The sequence below is a fragment of the Molossus molossus genome, unplaced genomic scaffold (assembly GCF_014108415.1).
Source record: "Molossus molossus isolate mMolMol1 unplaced genomic scaffold, mMolMol1.p scaffold_m16_p_17, whole genome shotgun sequence".
In the NCBI taxonomy this organism is placed as follows: domain Eukaryota; kingdom Metazoa; phylum Chordata; class Mammalia; order Chiroptera; family Molossidae; genus Molossus; species Molossus molossus.
Genome location: NW_023425352.1, coordinates 33387199 through 33400161, shown reverse-complemented (window position 1 = coordinate 33400161; position 12963 = coordinate 33387199). Strand labels below are relative to the sequence as shown.

General features: G+C 43.5%; 1 protein-coding gene across 1 annotated transcript in view; it reads left to right on the top strand.

Moving 5' to 3' along the window:
• STAMBPL1 (STAM binding protein like 1) overlaps window positions 1–7055 on the top strand; it is a 45282-nt gene extending 38227 nt beyond the window's left edge. The window contains exons 8-11 of the mRNA XM_036265937.1: window positions 132–269; window positions 4387–4499; window positions 5422–5521; window positions 6735–7055. Of these exons, the coding sequence (XP_036121830.1) occupies window positions 132–269; window positions 4387–4499; window positions 5422–5521; window positions 6735–6791 (408 nt within the window). The 3' untranslated portion in view covers window positions 6792–7055. The remainder of the gene's footprint in view (window positions 1–131; window positions 270–4386; window positions 4500–5421; window positions 5522–6734) is intronic.
• The last annotated feature ends 5908 nt before the right edge of the window (window positions 7056–12963 follow it).

The following is a 12963-nucleotide window of genomic DNA, read 5'->3' as shown; positions in this document are numbered from 1 at the left end:
GTGTTGGGGTGGGGAGAGGATGATGCCTGTTGTGGGGCGGGAAATCCAGGATTATATGTATTTTTTTCTGCCAGATGCTTTCTTTGGTCCCCTCTGTCAGGAGATGATGCTTCTTGTTAATTGTTTTTTAGACGCACAATGAATTTACTATTACCCACGTGATCGTGCCAAAGCAGTCTGCAGGACCAGACTACTGTGATGTGGAGAATGTAGAGGAGCTGTTCAGTGTTCAGGATCAGCACAATCTCCTCACCCTGGGCTGGATCCACGTACGTCTGGCCCTGTGTCTCAGTGTGTGTGTGTGTGGTGTGCTGTACTATTTCCCCCTTGAGGAAATTCAGCTTAATTGGAATCATTCCTTATTTTTTAATATTTTTCCAGTCTAATAAATGTCATCACATCAAAGCATTTTCTTCAATGTTCGGCTATGTCTAAATCTGTCAAATCCGAATTTGGCAAAGGTTATATTGTGTTGTTGTTGTTTTTTCCCTACCAAGTTAAAGAGGGAGAGACATTTGGAAATTAGTGACTTGTTTTCATGATTCTTACATAGTGTAATAGAGGCCTAGTGAGATTTTTAACTAAATTGTCTAGACAATGAATGTTCTCTTTCCCTTTGCCATGGGTCTAAAGTAGATTACTTTAAGAACATGTTGGAAAATGTTTTTTTTAAGCAGGTATTTGGACTTTTTTTTTAAATCCTCACCTGAGGACATTTTTGCATTTATCCTCAGATAGAGCAGGAGGGAAGGAGGGAGAAAGAGAGAGAGAGAAACATCGACTGATTGCCACCCACACGACCCCAACTGGGGCCGGGGACGAACTGCAACCGAGGTACGTGCCCTTAGCGGGAACCGAACCCCGGGCTCTCTGGTCCGTAGGCCAGTGTTCCAACCGCTGAGCCAAACTGGCCAGGGCTGGACATATTAAGTAGGGATCATACCCTCCACCACATCTCCCCTGCAGGCCAGCGATGCAGAACTGTACAGACAGTCATGGAGTAGGGCCAAAGGATGGGCCAAAAATGTTGGATTCTACCACCCCCCAGGCCACCACAGGAACAAGAAAGGGCTTAGGGATTAAAAGACATTAGTTTAAATCTCAGCTCTGCTAAGAATTCATTATAGAAATAATGGCAAGTTATCGAAGCAATCTGAACATCAGCTTTCCCATCCATAAAACAGGGATTATAATAATTGACTTATGGGGATGGTGAGTGTTAAATGAGATATCGGAATTTCTTAGCACATTTTTCTAGGGACTCAGAAAATTACATTGTTGGTTTTGGTGATAATATTCTACTTTTTCTTTAAATACTTTTTTCTTTATTGATTTTTAGACAGAGAGGAAAGGAGAGAGAGAGAGAGAGATAGAAACATCGATAAAAGAGAACATCAACTGGCTGCCTCCTTCATTGGGCCCACAACCTGGGCATGTGCCCTGACCGGGAATCGAACCAGCGACCTCTTGGTGCATGGGTCAACACTCAACCACTGAGCCACACTGGCTGGGCATATTCTACTTTTTCTGTCCTTGGTTTACTCTCTTTGGAGGGTATTTTTTCATTCAGTTTCATACATCTGGGCCTGCGTAGGAACAAATCATCCTACTCTTATGGGATGCTGGCCAAGATTTCCAGGGCACATCTTTGGGACTTTCAAGAGTCCCTGAAGAATGATGTGACCATTTTTTAAAAAATTTTATTTGCTTTATAGAGAAGTACTGAATAGGGACAGGACACACGCCCATACCTACACACATACTTGCACCCACAAAATCACCAAGCAGAGTCTTCATTATTTATAATGAAGAGTTTGTTAATTTAAGGAGGGAAGAGGAGACTTCAACCCAGCTCCACCAGTAAATTACCATGTGCTCTTGGTCAGGGCTCCTAATCTCCTTATTTCCAGGTTCCCTCGTTGACCAAGTGGGGCTAATGCAAACCTTCTCTCCCTCACCAGATGTGTGTGAGCTGTAAGCAAGACACCAGGTTTGACAGCCTTGTGAAAAGTATAAACTGCCTCTCAAATACAAGAAATTATTTATAATGAAGAGTTTGCAAAACATTCCATATGTCTATTTGTTTTACTTAACAGTAAGTAATGTGCCTTACTGTTTGCTTAGAGATTGCTGAATTTTAAAGGCATTATTTAGTTTAACATGGTTTTCTGTAACAAGAGTGTATTTTAAAGCAAAAAAAAATTATAGCAAAGAATTTGTAACATAAACTTAGAAAGAATGACAGTCCATTAAACTTACATCAAAAAGTCAATGTTTATCGTACAAAACATTTCTCAAACTAGAAATAAAAGTTTTTTCCTTATGTCCTATGAATAGAATCTATGCAATAATGAAGTTAGGTCATTTACATAATATATTTGGCATAAATCCAGAATTCTGGGCGTTTTGCTTTTTGTTTATTTCACCATTCCAAATTGTTGCAGTTCAACAAAAACACTAAAATATTATATGTTTAAACTTTAGTGGTTATAATGACTTTTTGTGAGGACTTTTATTGTCATAATGATAGCAACAAATTCCCCAGCTAACTTTTTTTCAGATATAAATGAGTCACAGGAAAGAAGGGCTGAATCAGAATCAGACAGATCTGAAAACCGAGTTTAGACTTCTCAGCCTCACTAGCTCTATGACCTTCAGCGTGCTATTAACTCTTCTGCTTAGCTCAGTTTTCTCATCTGTAAAGTGGGGATAATAATAGCACTTCTCTCATCTTGTTATTGTAAGAATTCAATGAGATAATTCATGGAAAGTGATTAGTTCAACCGCAGTAAATGACATCTGCTGCTATTGTCGTTATCATCATCATCATCATTTTCGTTTCCATAGAGATGGGGGAGCACCATTCTCCATGGGACAGTTGTCCTCACGGAGTAGAAGTGATTCCTCCTGGCAGCAGCACAGGGCTCAGAATGTCCTGTGGTGTGCATTCAGTCTGGAAAGAAAGTGACAGGTGGAGTGACTTGTCTGCTTGACATTCTGCTGTCTGCCTCCAGAATACTGGAGTTCCTTTGAATACATCCTGCTTTCTCACCAAGGCACACAAGGCTCTCTGTACTAAGAGAAGGTTTTCACTGAAACAGGTAACAGGCAGTCAGACCCTCCCACTCGTGCCTTCACTAAAGAGTTGTTTTTTAAAAGTAGGTAATTTCCATTCCTCAGTTGCTCTGGGTCTTTGCAGACCAAGAGTTATTTTTTTTTTCTTGCAGAACACGAATCTTGCTGTAAATAAATATCAATGGATTTTTATCTTCATTCTAGTAAATAATGTAGAAAGGAGTTTTAAAATCTTAACATTTCTTGAAGAACTCGTAGTTACACATAGTGGCATGAAGCTATTTCGATGAGCCGATGCCCGTTAGTGATGCCAATATTAAAATAACAGTAGCAGGAAGAATAGTGAATGATTTTGGTTTCTTTCTATGTGCTAGGCGCTATTCTAAGCATTTTACATGGATTGTCTCATTTAATTTTCATAATCTCATGAGAAAATGATTATGCTGATTTTATAGTTGATGAAATGGACACGAGGAGGTTAAGGAATCTTTGCAGTGCTGTGTAGCTAGTGGGTGATGCAGGCAGGACCCCGACAGTGCAAGCCACGGACCTCGGTTTCATAATTTAAATGGTCACATTCCTTCTTCAAGGGTAATTTGACTGAATTTTAAAATCACTATGGGTGCATCTATTTTTCTTATCCATGTATGAACCTCTGATTTGTCTCTCATAAATACAAGTGTGTATATAGCCCCAAACCTGGAGGATAATCATTTTCATTTATAATCTCTTCCTTCTCATCATGTGCATCAATACTGCCTGAGCACAGTCAGTCCCAAATACTTTCGACAACCTGGAGACTTCTGTTCTCCCATTTGTAGGGAATGGTGACCCACAGATGGATAACAGCCCTGTGTGATAACTTTAGTGAACACTTTCCTTTTGCGTCCATGGTTTTGGATAAAGTATCTCTGGGTTTCCAGTCACAGTTCTGCTCCTGACCAGCTGTGTGCCCACAGGCAAGTTACTTAAAGGAGCCTCAGGATCCTTGTATGTAAAATTGAGATCACCTCCTAGATGATTTGTGATGATTAAATGCAAATCAATTCAGAGCCTCTGGCAAATTCATTTCCAGTCCTGTCTTTCCCAATAAGCAGAAAGGACACACGAATACTCCCAAGAACCTCTTCTCAAAGTTGCAGCTATTCCAAAGATGCAAAAAATGTCAGCAAATCATTTTAAAAAATTTGTATTTCATTAACGATGGTAAAGAAGACTGAGCACACAACTAGAGTTTTCTCTTAGAATGGGCTGTGGCCTTGGGTAAGACTCAGCCACCCCAGTAAGACTGTTCCTCTTTTCTTTTTATAGACACATCCAACCCAAACTGCGTTCTTATCCAGCGTTGATCTTCACACCCACTGCTCCTATCAGCTTATGTTGCCAGAGGCGGTCGCCATCGTGTGTTCACCAAAGCATAAAGAGTAAGCGTCTCTGCTGAGGGGCTCCCGTAAGGCTTTGTGCAGGGTGCGGGTTCCAGTGTGCCCAGCACCAGGGAGTGGCCCTCGCCACCATGCCCTTGGGAGAAACAGATTGGTGACAGCCAGTTCCCATGCACCTGTAGCTCTGCAGTCTTGCTTTTCAAGGTCCTCTTCAGGGGTAGAATTACGGGCTCTCTTTCTTCAGTGAACATGACCTTGAAGTGGATAAACTGGATGCCATTATTCCAGTTTGCCATTTGAGATTTTAGTTCTACTGTATCGTTTCCCATTGTAGGAAATTTCCAGCCTCCGTTTAATGATCTCCCAAACCATTCTAGGTGCGGGAGACAGTTATTATTGTTGAGCGATTATCAGCAGAGGACTCGTATAAAGTTATATAGGAGCCTCGTCTCCACTCTCCAGTGGTGTGTTTAGCAGGATACCTGACCACCGTGAGCTCAGCCTCTTCATCCCTGATACCTGCCCATCATAGGTAGATGGAGGCTAAAACTATAGATGATCATCTATGTGAAGGGCTTCACATAGTGCCCGGCACCACCCCTCCATAAAGATTTCCTGTTGCTGTCACCACTATGACCATTGTTAGAACAATTGAAAATATCTGCCCCCTGTGATTTCCACCATGGGGCCTCGGCTTTTCCCCTGGGGTCTCACAGGACAGTTCAGCTGCCTCTTGCCCACTACAGTCCTGCAGGTGCTTGGAGTTAGCTCCAGCCCCTCCAACGTCCCTCTTTTCTAAGCTGGTCATAGTAAGATTGGTTTAAACAATCACCACGATTTCTAGTTTGTGGTGCTTTCTTCCATCCCATTTGAGGACTATGTATGCTTGTGCCACTCAAATTAAGCATCTGGAAAGCCCGAGCGATCCCTGATTTTTGTACCTTCATTTCACCCTGGAACGTAGCACCGGCATCTTCAGGCTCACCAGCGCCGGCATGCTGGAGGTCTCCACCTGCAAGAAGAAAGGCTTCCATCCGCACACCAAGGAGCCCAGGCTGTTCAGCGTGAGTCGACACTGCGGCTTACTGGTTTTTTCACCTCGTTTTTTTTTTTTTTAATTTAAGCAATGTACTATGGGATGAAATACTGTACTGCTTAGTTTGGAGTTTTCTTCTCTAGAAAATGAGTCATTCTTTGTAATTTGTTCTATTATTTTATTTATGAGGGAATGCCAGTATTTCCTTTTTTAAATTTATTTTATTTAAAAAATTTTTTTAATGATTATTTTTTTCCTTTATTGATTTTTAGAGGAAGGGAGAGGGAGAGAGAGATAGAAACATTGATGAGAGAGAACATCGATTGCCGCCTCCTGCATGCCCCCTGCTGGGGATCGGGCTTACAACCCGGGCATGTGCCCTGACTGGGAATCAAACCGGCGACCTCTTGGTGCATGGGTCGACGCTCACCCACTGAGCCACACCAGCCGGACATGCCAATATTTCTGTAGGAGAGTTAAGTTACCTTTCCATTTAAGTATCTGAGTGATAGTCAAATATAGTTTCCTTCAGACGCCAAGGAAGCAAACAGTTATTAAATAAAATGATATTAAGTATCTCATGAATGATTTCTACTTAATGCAGCCACATTAATTTTTTCATAACAGTTCAAAGAAAGTTGTCATCCTACTTCTTCTTCTTCTTTTTTTTTTTTATCCTCACCCGAAGACATTTTTCCATTTTTTTATTCAGGTAGAGTGGGAGGGAGAAAGGAACAGAGAGAGAGAGAGAGAGAAACATCGTGAAAGGGACACATTGAGTGGCTGCCACCCACATGACCAACCAAGGCCAGGGACAAACCACAACCGAGGTACGTGCCCTTAGCAGGAACTGAACCCGGGTCTCCCTGGACCGCAGGCAGATGCTCCAACCGCTGAGCCAAATCGGCCCGGGCTCATCCTGCTTCTTGATTAGCTTTGTACATTCCCAAAGAGACATTACTTGATTACAACTTTTATTTCTAACTGATTTTTTGGTGGTTCTCTGGCTGTAACATCTGAGAAACGTTATTTTGAAATTAGTATTTATCTAAAATGAAGATTATTTGGCAACCTCTGTAAATATTTTCTTATTGTTGAAAATGCATAAACATATTTCATCTGTTCTGATTGGAAATATTTTTAAAATCAGGAACATTTTTAAAGTAGGCAATTCAGATTTCCTCCCTACAGAGAATTTTGTTCAACATTATGACCTAAAGGCAATTTCTTTTCTTTTCTAGATATGCAAACATGTGTTGGTAAAAGACATGAAAATCACTGTGCTGGACCTGAGGTGATATGTTCTGAAGATGAGCACCGTCATCACCAGGCACCTGCCTATGGACAGGTGTTTGCTGGATTTTCTTAAGATGTTTCCAGAAATGACTGATATTTTATATTTATACATTTTAGATCAGAAAGTTTGATATTTATTGCTCTTGCACATTTTGAAGTTTTCTTTTGGGGTTGCTCTGTCTCAAGAGTGGTCACAATGATGTTGAATCAATACTTATTAATGAACCCAAATACTATGGCCAGATAATAAATTGTGCTGCAAACAATCATCTCACCAATATTTATAGCGGTCTCAGCGTACATTTTCAGAGCTTTAGATGTTTTGCTGAATTTTTTTCTTATTCCTATAAACTTTAATTCCAGACAAGACATTCTGAGTACCAGGTGGTCTCCCAGACCAGCCAGGACCTCCGTTTCTGCATCCTTCCCCTGTGGTAGAAGATGAGCCACTGCCACGTGTGAGGAGAACCTGGCTGTGGATGGTCGAGCCCATCCTGTGTTTTGTTTTGTTTTGTTAATTTTTTTCTGTATTGATATTAGAGAGAGAGGAAGGGAGAGGGAGAGAGAGATAGATACATCCATGAGAGAGAACATCAATTGGCCGCCTCCTGCATGCCCCCGACTGGGGATCGGGCCCACAACGTGGGCGTGTGCCCTGACTGAGAATCGAACCATTGACCTCGTAGTGCTTGGGTCGATGCTCAACCACTGAACCACGCCGGCCAGGCCCATCCTGTGTTTTCAGTGTCATCCAGTCCCAGGCTCAGAGATGTGTCTGCAGAGAATCTTGGTGTAGGATGCCAGAACAGTGAGCTTCTGCTCAGAGGACTTGGGGTCGCAGACCACTCATGAACCTGATTTAGAGGACTGAGAACAGATGCTTGAGGAAGAAAAAAAAGACTCCGATAAAAACGCAAAGCCTGTTACTGTGCAAGTCAGCAAGGGTGACTGGGAGAAGGCATGGGAAATGACTGGTCATTCTCAGCTAAAAAGAATAAATACTAAAATGATTTGGAAAGAACAACTTATAATTTAAAGTCTCCTTATATAAATCAGTGCACAAGGAATAGGAAGAAAAATATGTTTAAACTGAAAAGGGCAACATAAATACAATGTTATGGTATTACTAAGACTTGGAATGGAATTTGTGACTAGTACCTAGTTAATAGATAAAAAGCATTTACTGTACCTGGATCGAAGGATATGGATTAAATAGAAGGATTGGTACTGTGTTGGCAAGTTGAATCGGTAGGAAAACCTGAGGGTGGAAACAAATGGAGCTGCAAATATTAGGAGGGAAGGATGAAACAATGCTGTTGAAGGAGCCACGTCCAGCCACTGAGGTGGATGCCCGCTGAGCATTTTCTCAAGATGGACAGTGAAGTGTGCGAAACTGATCGGCTCAGACTCGTCACCAAGGCAACGTCGTGTTCAGCTCAAGGAGATCGTGATAAACCCTGGACTTGCCTCACGAAGTGTTTAATTTCTCTGAAGAGGATTTAAATGTTAACCAGTAAGCAGAGACAAATGGATGATGAATTGACCAAAACATTGGGGGGAAGTATTCGCTTGTCTGAGAGGGTATCTATAACGGGATTGTTGGGGGAAGGCACCATTTCCAGTGACCCCGTAAACGGTACTTGAATAGGGACTCGTGACGCAAACACGTGGGGAAGGCCTGGGAGGTCCAGTGCGCGCTCCGGCCCTACGCACTCGGGGAGGTGAGCACGGGGAGGCGATGGAGAAGCCAGCCTGGCAGCCCGACCAACGCACAGCTCTGCCCGCATTTCAGAGGCTGTGCAAAAGCTGGAATTCAGGCACCGAGGCCAAGAACAATTCTGAAAGAGAGAGGAAAATTGGCAACCAAAAAAACAACAACACAGGATTGACAGAAATGGTCAAATGACAAACAGTTTACGAGTTTGGTGTCCCCGGCTGGAGGGAAACCAGTTTGTGGGTTGGGGGAAGCTTCGCAGCAGTGGACTCTTCCCAAAGGGTTTCTGGGCAAGAATGAGTTGCTGGTGTTAGACAAGGCAGCAGAGGCCTGGCAGGCTGGGAGGTCGGGGATTCCCGGAGAAGGCTGGCCGGTCCTGTTTGGGGGGGAAGGTGAGCCAGCCAAAGCTGAGTGGGAGGCTTGTGATTGGTGTATGTGCGGTTTCCCTGGGAGGTATTTCCTGTAAGTGCAAGCTGACTTAGGTGCAGATCTGTGATGTGGGGCAGGCCCTGGGGCGGCCTCTTTTCTGTAGGTCCTGACATATGAATTAACTGTCGGAATTAACCTAGCTGTCCGGGAACAGTTTATGCCCACATCTCTGTTTCATTCATAGGTAGGTGTGTGACTGTACAGGTCAGGAAAATGGTTCAGACACGCACACGGAGCAGGAAAGCAGCGCATTAGGTTCTGCAGCCAGAGCACCTGGGTTCAGGTTCCAGCCCTGCCATGCACATGACAGTGCTCTGTGACTCTGAAACCAGAACACCGGAAGCTCAGCGGCAGGGCGGTTCTGGGATTGGGCTCACCGTGTCACCCCCTTGCCTGGCTCTAATGACAAGCTTGTCTGGGTCTCACAGTCTCACCTTGCCCTGTATCCAGCTCTTATCCAAGCTAGCCCCCTGTGACACTGTGATTTACAAAGAAGATGTATCTGGTCATTTAGATGACAAAAATATATTTCTCATATAGGATTGGTCTTCTTTCATGGCTCCTGCTCACAGCTGCCCAGATCCTTGGGATTTCCTGAGCTACAGGAGCCATGGGAGCATCTTTGGTCATAATATTTGGTCTGTTGTCCTCAGTTCCCCAAAACATTTCAGTCATAAAGGTGAAACAGGATCTTACTATTCATGACAAGCCCTTTTCCACCGCACATGGGTAAGGTGACTTTTGGAAATCACCTAAGGGGCTGGAGGTTGAATCAATGGCCAATAATTTAGTCAATTATACCTATGTACTGAAACCTTCATAAAAACCCAGAAGGAGGGGGTTCAGAGAGCTTCTGGGTGGGTGAGCCAGATGTTTCTACATGCCACTGGGCCCCAAACTCCACAAGGTTAGGGACCGCGCACTGTGTATCTCTTTATCTGGCTGGTGATGTGTATCCTTCAATATCCTTTGCAATAAACTGGTAATCTAGTGAGTGAGCTGGTTTCCTGAGTCTTGTGAGCTACTGTAGCAAATTAATCAAATCCAAGAAGGGGTCGGGGGAACCTCTCTTTTATAGCCAGTCAGTCAGAAGCACAGGTATCCTTGCAATTTGCATCTGAACTGGGGGGAGGATGGTGTGGTCTTGTGGGACGGAGACCGGAACCTGTGGGATCTGAAGCTGTCTCAGGATAGTATCAGAATTAGGTTGAATTGTACAACATCCAGCAGGTACCTGAGAATGGCTTGCTGGTATGGGAAAACCCTACACACGTGGAAATTTGAATTTGAATGCTCAGAACTTTCTTGACTACTTAGAACATTTGTGGAGGGGGTAACTTTCTATTACAAAGTAATTTCAAATGTATAGAAAAGTCCGGAAATTTGACTAAGCAACTATCTATCTACCTATTCTCAGATCACCATATTACCCACTATTTACATCTTGCTCCATTTACTTTACCATATCCTATTTATCTATCTATCTGTCTGTCTGTCTGTCTGTCTATCATCTATCTATCTCTATCTATATCTATCTCTGTCTGTCTATCATAAAGAGATTCAGTATATCCAGCAAGCTTATTCAAATGGTTTAAGGAAAATTACCTAGATAGAAAATTTTTCCCCCTCTAAACCATTTGAATATGCTGGCTGGATATATTGAGTCCCTTTACCACTAAATACTTCAGTGTATACATTCTGAGAAAAAGGACTCTCTTAACCATAGTCCAGTTGTCAAAATCAGGAATTTAATATTAATACAGTACTATTTTCTAATATCTAATCCATAACTGTCATCAGTTCTCCCATAATGTCCTTTGTTGGTCAGAATCCAATCTGGAGTCACACATCAGTTAGCTGTCCTATTCCTTTTGCTTTCTTTCATCTGGAAAAATTCCCTAGCCTCCCCCCCACCATAGTTTGACATTTCTAAAGAGTATAGGACATCTATTGTATAAAATGATTATTAATTTGTGGTAAGCGCATACTTCCTCGTGCTTGGTGTCTGTCTCCACAGTTGCAGCAGAAATGCCAGAGAAGCAAGGTGTCCTCAGTGCATCATATAAGGGGTGCATGGTGTTGGTTTGTCCCTGTTTAGGTGGTCCTCACTTTGATTATTGATGAAAGTGGACTCACCAGATTTCTCTTAGGTAAAATTACTATTTCCCTTTGTAATAAGTAATTTGTGGGGAGATACTTTACGAATATTCAAGTCTTCGGGACACACTTAACTCGGCAAACATCACCCCCAGGTGTCCTTCCCTTGATCAACAGCCTTCTGATCATCTCTCAGTCTCTCTACACATCCTTCAGGGTCTTACCTTACTCTAGCCCACATTTCTTATCTCTCTTCTTTCCAAGATTTGAATTTTCTTCAGCCAGTTTCCCCTGTATCTCCAGCCTTTTCCTCGATAGGGTCAAGCTGACCCCATCTAACGTTCTCGCTTCCCAATGTCTCACATACCAGCCTCAGCTCTCCCCGCTTTGCGGTCCTCCCGGCTTTGTATCTGTTTGCATGTACTAGCATCCACTAAAAGGTGGATGATTTCTGTTTCATAAAGAGGGGTATTCCCTGTACTCTGCGAGGACGAGATAACATTCCACCCCGATGATCTACTCCTAATGCTGGTACTATGCCACCCAGATTCTGCCCTACTTCTCATGCATGAAGGGCCTGCTCTGGGCACTCAGTAGCTTGTTTCTGCCTTATGACAACATGTGGGCATGGAAAGCTCAGTTCCTTGACTATGGAGGTAGAGCCTGACTTATCTTTTATATGGGGTTTGAGTCTACAGACATCACCAGCTAAGGGCAAATCAAGTCTGCATGCCTGGCTCCATAGACAACCCACTCGTCCCTGAGTAATGCTGTCCTCAACTTTTTTTTTTTAGTACGTGCCCCTAGCGGGAACTGAACCCGGGACTCTCTGGTCCGCAGGCCGATGCTCCAACCGCTGAGCCAAACCAGCCAGGGCTGTCCTCAACGTCTTGGCATCTGAAGATACCAAGATATTCTGACATACTTGATTGAAGAGAAACATTATATAATTCATTCAAGTAAAATTGACTGTTGGGACTAGGCAAAGTTGAGAAGTGAGTGGTACTCTCAGCGTAGAAACCGAAGATACAGTGGGAGACCAAGGGGATGTAAAATGAGAGATATCTGATGAAAAACTATAGCTATTGAATAGTGCCTAGAGATAGAAAGAGCTTAATTGAAAACCAAGAACATAGTTCCTTAGATGTCTTCAAAGAATTGTGAGAGTGGCTATGAGTACGCAAAGCCAATTATATCCCTTCTGAATAGCAATTTAGAAGTGGACCCATTTTTTACTAAAAAGATACATTGCGTTCCCTAAAGAGGCGGGACATTCTTGGCCTTCTCGTTTCCTTGCAAGGAGAAGCAAAACCTCGGACATGAGGTGAAATCTGAAAAGTTCATAAAGGGGATGTGGTTTTCTTATTGCCAAGGACAAACCCAATCAACCAGACTTCCCTGGAGGACCTTGTTGCAGAGGTGAAGGACTCTTGGAGGCAGCAAACCAGCGACTGTGCAGAATGAGTGCTTGGGGGCGGTGCCTGAAAGAAGCATTAGAAATGCAACCACACCGTTGAGGGACGGGCTGGCCAGGGAGCAGAGCCCACGTCCGCCACCCTGGACGCCCACGTGAGCGCCAGTGTGCACACGAGTGTGGGTGGGTGCGGGCCCACCCGTGTTCCTCGGATGAGCTTCCTCTGGAAGATTTCACTCACTGCAGGCCGGGCAGCTCCCTCTTTGCAATGCAAATCTATCCCAGAGCCCCATGGGCCACTCGCTTACCTCCAAAGGCAGAGAGGTCATTCCCTTTCAGAGCTGTGTTTCTGTAGAAACTGACCCCATGGAGCCTGACAGTCCTTTGGTTTTTGATGATAATGTGTATTCAGCACCTGACACTTAAACAATGTGCCTGAATTATGGGCTGAATTGTGCACCCCCTCCCCAATTCATGTTGAAGTCCTAATTTCCAGTACCTCAGACTGTGACTGTTCTTG